The sequence below is a fragment of the Erpetoichthys calabaricus genome, chromosome 2 (assembly GCF_900747795.2).
Source record: "Erpetoichthys calabaricus chromosome 2, fErpCal1.3, whole genome shotgun sequence".
NCBI lineage: Eukaryota > Metazoa > Chordata > Cladistia > Polypteriformes > Polypteridae > Erpetoichthys > Erpetoichthys calabaricus.
This window is the reverse complement of record NC_041395.2, coordinates 281405630-281412355: the sequence shown is the minus strand read 5'-3', so window position 1 is coordinate 281412355 and position 6726 is coordinate 281405630. Positions and strand designations below refer to the sequence as shown.

Here is a 6726-nt window from a genome sequence, read left to right as displayed (position 1 = left end):
ACTTTGATTTGGTTTAAGTGAGTATAATTATGAGGCCAAAATATTTAAAAAAAAATGGTGAACAACCCTTTCAACCTTGAGCAGCAAATTATATAAAATAGAAGATAAAACATGTAAAATTAGCACGAGTCATCAATATGAAACTACATACTACACCATATTACAAAAGAATGCATTGGAAACACAATTTCCACGATTCTGCCGGAAAAAAAAAATATCTTAAAAGAAAGTCAAAGAATAAAATACATATGGCTATTACAAGATACAATGTAGCCTAACTGTTTTCTGTCATTTTTTTACAACAGAGGAATATCTAATATTTAATGACACAGTTGTGTATAGTCTAGAGATATGCCCCATCCCTTGGGTTCTGCTGCTGTGTACCAATATAAAAACAAAGTACATCTAAATGTAACAGTTCTCCAACATTTTAAGCAATGCCCCCTGGTGCCCTATCACAGTATGCAATTATCACTTTAAACATGATTAAAATGTTCTTTAAATGAACACTTTTACTGTTGTTTTAAAGAACTTCCGTTCATTTTTGCTGTAACGGCTAGGTTTCCTTAACGCAATGACAAGTTTAAGAAAAGTAAACTTCTATACTGAAGACAAAAAAAAACATTTTTAAAAATAACAAAAATGTTAAATGTGTTATTTTAAAAAAAAATGGCACATTTATTTTAAAGTCTCGGGTATAAGAAAAAAAAATCAAGTATACCATGACCAGTACTGTATACACTGTAAGACAGACTGTTTCTATTATACAGTAAAAAATTCTATAGATACATTCAGGAGTAATGTTTGTGAAATTTTCAACTTGTATTTATGTTTGTTTTGAGTTTTTTTTAAAAACACAACTGTGGAAATTTAGTAAAATATAATGAAAATAAATATCAAACTATATAAAACATCAATGAAGACAAAAAAACAGTGCAGCATAAAATGATTGCCATAACTTGAACACAAATTGCATTCTTATTATGGGTATGCCAAAACATATTTATTTTGATGCTTAACTGGTACAGTTAATAATTTCTAAGTAAATTAGTATTTTACTTATTTACAATCTTAAATGCATAATTACATGATTATATTAGATAATTTACAGCTACATTTGGCTTAAACATTATTATAGTACAACTGGTGGTGACTTAGTACAAAGTGAAAACAAATGTGGACTTTATTTCCTGTACAATTGTTTTCTCAGGCAACCAGATTAATCTATAAAACGTTAAAAAGAATAAAACTTTACACATAGGTAGAAAAATACTTTTGACTTAAAATGAGCAAAACATCAATGAACATGTAAACATGAAAATATCAAAGATGAAAAACATCTTAGTAATTTTGTATCAGCTTGTATTCTCTTTAAATCTACAGCAGCACTTGCAGAAGAAAGTGAATTTTATTAGCTTTAAAATAATAAACCTTTGCAAATGTCACCAAAACGTTCCAAGTATACATATCTACACATATGCTCACACACACCTTCAGATACACACATACAGACACTCAAAAAGAACAGACAGAGATAAAGATATTTTGAATATAAATATAACAATAAACAGAAGAACAGCAGCTTTAATGTGTAATATATAAAGTATAGCCTGGAAAAAGATTTCCATGTACTATATGTTATAGATTAATGTTTCCGTTTCCTTTCTTAATGAAAGCCAATTGTGTGAACCACTGTTGGTATTCCAATTAATAAAATTTTCCAAGTAAAATTACCTACATGAACAAGTTTCCACTGACATGTTGGGATAAACTTTTAATACCACATTCTTGTATTCATCCAAGAAAAGGACACTAAGTGGGTTCATTCTGTCAGGTACACAGCACGGCTCAGGAATACCAGGAATTATCCCAACTGCCTTCACAATACTCTGAATAGTAGCATGATTGGAGGGACGAACAACCTGTTAGTGGAAGAAACATGTTATTAGAGAATATTTAAATGAACATTTGTCATTACAGTCCAGGCTTGGCTTAGGTCTGAAACCAGTCTGCAACACAAATTGCCCCAGCCTAATGAAGTATTAAGTAATATACTTCCCAAATATGAACAGATGAATTACACCTATAAATTTGGAATGGTATATTTTAAATATTAAAATAAAATTTAAATATTCTTAATCTCAGTTTCTTTGTAAAAGATTAAAAGGCTCTACACGCTATGCAAAAAAAAAAGTCTGCCTTTAGTTAATTCAGAAATAGCATTAAAATTGAATAATTCTGACCTTAGGCATTGGAAATTCACAAGCGCCTGCACAGTAGTAAGCATCAAATGATTTTGGAGATAGGATCCATTCACTCCATCCAATATCTGCAAAATCTACTTTCAGATACCTTCTGGAGCAAATTCTGGGTTCATTCCATTGACGCCTTCTCGCTTTCTTCATTGTCTTCTCATCAAAATGCAGAACTTGTGACTTGCTTAATCCAGCATTGCTTTCCTGAGTCTTCCTCCTCCTATCCTTTTTAGATGTTTTGGGCTTCAGTGACTTGTAAGCACTTTCCCACAAATCATGCTTTTTAAATGCACTATATTCTACTTCTGGAAGCTCATTGTTATTTATAGATTCTGAAAAATAGGTGTCCCGTTTTATGCGGAAGTCAGGAGATGCATTGGGACTTTGTGTAGATTCCTCATTTATTGAAAATGGGTCGTAACGCTGTAAAGTGACTGCAACACTGTTTGGCTCAGAAATGGCCATATCATTTGCATAAACCAAAATATAAGGCAGGTTTGATGCTGCCACTTGATCTTGAAAACTGGGATATTTGTCTCCAAATTCAAACTCAACAGAGATCAAAGGATAGTTTCTTTTTTTAGCTTCCTTGATTATTTGTGAAACATCCTTAAAGTGCCACAAACCTCTCTTGTTAGGGAAAACAGTAATGTTACTTAGCAGAGATCCAAAAAAATCATTTGATGCCACACTCCTGAAAATGATGTGCATTGAAGGAAAGTGATGCAGATGTTGAAGGCGACAGGATGAATTCTTATAATGTTTGCAGAACAGGGGCCTGTGTCTTGAGCGCTTATCAAACATAAAATGCACCGTGGCCGCAAGAACCACTTCTGATTCTTGAATAGATGTCAAGTTGAAAAGATATAATGGCTTCAGGTCCACAATTTCTGAAAAAAAAAAATAATGCAGGTAGTGAATACACAACATCTTTTTTTTATTTACTAAGAAATATGTTAATGTACAATTATATTGTTTGAAAGTTAGGGAAAATGTTATTGTATATATCTGTTCTTAATTTCTGGAGAAGGTGTTTTCAGAAAAAAAGCAATTGTGTTGCAAAGTACAAAAAGAAGAAAAAGACATAAAGGCATTTGTCACAAAATTACTAAACCATATATGAATAAATATAGGTTTCAATAAATATATACAGTATATATATATGTGTGTGTTTGAGATATATATATGTGTATATAAATACATATATATATATATATATATATATATATATATATATATATATATATATATATATATATATATATACATACACACATATACGGGATGGGCAAAAGTAGGTTTACATTTTTTTGGAAAAAGACATGGAGGTTATGATTATTAGAATAGTTTTATTAGCTCAGTAGCTTTAAGAAGAAGACAATACAAACAAATAATATAACAATTAATAAAAAATAATACAAGAATAAACTCTGTTTTGCGCACTCACAACTGTAAACCTACTTTTGTTACCCAGTGTGTGTATGTACTGTATGTGTGTGTGTGTTTATATATATATATATATATATATATATATATATATATATATATAGACAGATAGATAGATAGATAGATAGATAGATACTCTGTGTATGTATTATTGTATTTGGTAAAAAAAAAAGTAGTGTCTCCACAAAATAGTGTGCTTTGCAGATGTGACTCGTATTTGAAATGTAGGGCTATTTACTTCGATTTTATTTTTTGATTTATAAGGGGCTACCTACAGGTGGCGTATTACAAGAGCCACACATCGCACTACTATAGCAACAGTATTTCGGATTTGTGGACTCAAAACTTTTGTTGTTGTAGCGCTGAAAGCTCGTGCTGGTCAGTTATGTAGCTGTTGGAGTAAATAAATAGTATTACTCAAATGGACTTTGGTAATGCAGTCCCGGCAGTAAAAGGACAATGTTAACGTAGAAACTAAAATCATAAGTACTGTACATATTTCATACGTTAAAAAATATTAATATTCTACAGGTGTAAATAAACTGTTAAAACTGAGTATATGTAATGTTTTACACATAACATTTATCCATGCAATTAAACGAATTATTGATGAAACCTTAAGTTTTTGTATCTGATACAAAACTAATATATAAAAATGTAACTCTCCCGCTTACCCGGATTTGCTTTGAAGCTGCGTACAGTATTCCCGTTCCGTGCTTGACTCACTTCTTTATTGTATTTATCATAAAGTTTGTACATATGAACAGCCACCATATCTCGAGCTGCATTACCAAGGGTTGACATGTCAGGGTGGTCATCGAAAGGCGCTTCAGCCACAACATCCTCACGTGCTGCTGCTCTTGAATTTAGATCCGTTGCAGAGGTTTCGTATCTTAAGACAACGAAAAGGAATATTATATGAAGGAGACTGTCAAATCTGACAGATATTTCAGCTAATCGTGCTGTAGTTTTCATTATTAAAAAGGTATACTCGGCAAATACAGCGCAGAAAAGTAAGTAAATAAGTGTATACTATATGAAGCACCCCGACTTAATTATCTCCTTGCGCCCAGTTAAATGTCACTGGAGAATGTCACTTTTTGTTTTCTGCTGCAAGTCTTCTTACGCAAAAAAATTAGAAACGGGAAAAAAATAACTTCACGGAGGCGACAGACTTCAGAAAGAACCGACTTCTTGCCAAATGAGCTGCTCATACACTTGTTTCGCGTTACCGCCAGAAGACACGGACTAATGTTAAGTAAATCGGAGTCGCTGACGTGTAAAGCTGTTGACCAACTGGAGGCCGCGTATTGACGCAGACCAAGAGAGCCCCGCCAGACTCGGTACGAGCATTCAGACAGAACGGCACAGAGCTGCGCGATTGCTGTGCATTTGAGAAGAGCGCTGCACGCGGAGCGATGAGCACTATAGTGTCAATTTAGAATCAGGCTTTAGGAGCAGTTACTATATACAAAAATAAAAACAAATGCCCTAATGCTTGTGATATAATCACCTGCATGTGTTCTGGAATTGTGCCGTCATCTATCTATCTATCTATCTATCTATCTATCTATCTATCTATCTATCTATCTATCTATCTATCTATCTATCTAATGCCTTTCATTTGTGTAATAGTGCCCTACCTTATATAATGTCGCCTGACTGAAATGTTTAGTCAGCCATCAACAGAATATGTTTAAATATAAAAAGCTGATACGGTAGTATATTAACAATCCAACGTGAAGAGCAAGGAGGAAAATAGAATCCTAATCTTTAGCATTTGCTTTAGAATTGCTGTAGAATATTATTTACTCTTAAATGGAACATGTTATTGACAACAAAGTCCAAAACTTGCCTTGTATTTTAAGTACATTTTTGGTCTTGTATGTGAGCTTGGATTTTGTGGTTTTCTTTGTGTGGTTTTTTTTTGTAATTTTGTATACATTCCTGTTAACTTCTACAGTCTTAAGACATTATGTTTGCCGGATTGTTTAAGCTAACTTAGTGTGTGTGCCTGCACCTCCTATATTCACATCTTTTTATTGTATTTATCATGAAGTTTGTATATGTGAATATCCACCATATCTCAAGCTGCATTACCAATGGATATGTCTTCTGCAATCCTGAGAAACAAGAAATACTTACAATAAAAGGTTGCACCCTATCATTCATAGTGTATATCATAAAAATATAGCTACAGATGATAATATATCACTGCTGCTTTGCAGTATGGAGATTGTGGGCTCCTCACTGTGTGGAGAGCACTTTGAGTACTTAGAAAAGCGTTATATAAATGTAAAGAATTATTATTATCTATCCAAGGGTCTGTGGGGCTGGAGGCTATTGCTCACGTTTTGAGAACAAAGCTGGAACCATCTCTAGATTGGAGGGGGGGTGAAGGGGGGGCGTTACTTTGGTTACTTTGACAAACAAACGCACTGTTACTCAGAATTACACATTTAGAAGTACTATCATATTAGCAGTTAATTTTACAGTAATACTGTATATAAACATTCTGATGAAATGTTAAGTAGCTGAAGAGATAACATAAAGTACTATGTCGCTTTTTGCAGAACTGCTTTTAATTGACTTACAATAATTTATATAAAGTTACTTAAAATATTTTATAATTATTCATTTTTGTGTAAAAACATCAATTTCTTTGAACAGTGAGGCTTTATTTAGCTTAGTGTTTGTTTAACAGGAGCTCTTTTCTTAGTGATACACATATCCACTTTCTTCTAGCAATTAAGTCCAAATAATAATTGACTTACTTTTCATTAGATTTAAACGTGCAGTAAATCAAATAGGAGTCTTGATTAATGTTGTGCTGAATGTCTTTTTAAACGTGAATTATGGCACCTATTGAGGGCGCTTTGATTTTATTCATGGTATTATGGACATGACCTCCACAGGGGCAATGTGCTAACCTCAACTGTTTTTTTGTTTTCGTGTCTGTAGTATTTCAGTACAAAGCTGGGCCTGTGAAAAGGAGGCATGTACAGCAGGAGGTGGCAACAAGCTG

At 33.0% G+C, this 6726-nt stretch overlaps 1 protein-coding gene across 1 annotated transcript; it reads right to left on the bottom strand.

The window, feature by feature from the left end:
• Window positions 1-937: 937 nt before the first annotated feature.
• Window positions 938-5003, bottom strand: gdf10a (growth differentiation factor 10a). Its single transcript, XM_028795634.2, has 3 exons — window positions 4376-5003; window positions 2244-3145; window positions 938-1922 (listed from the first exon to the last, which is right to left on the bottom strand). Exons 1-3 carry the CDS (start codon window positions 4674-4676, stop codon window positions 1731-1733), a joined length of 1395 nt encoding a protein of 464 aa, XP_028651467.1. The 5' UTR covers window positions 4677-5003; the 3' UTR covers window positions 938-1730.
• Between the last annotated feature and the right edge of the window lie 1723 nt (window positions 5004-6726).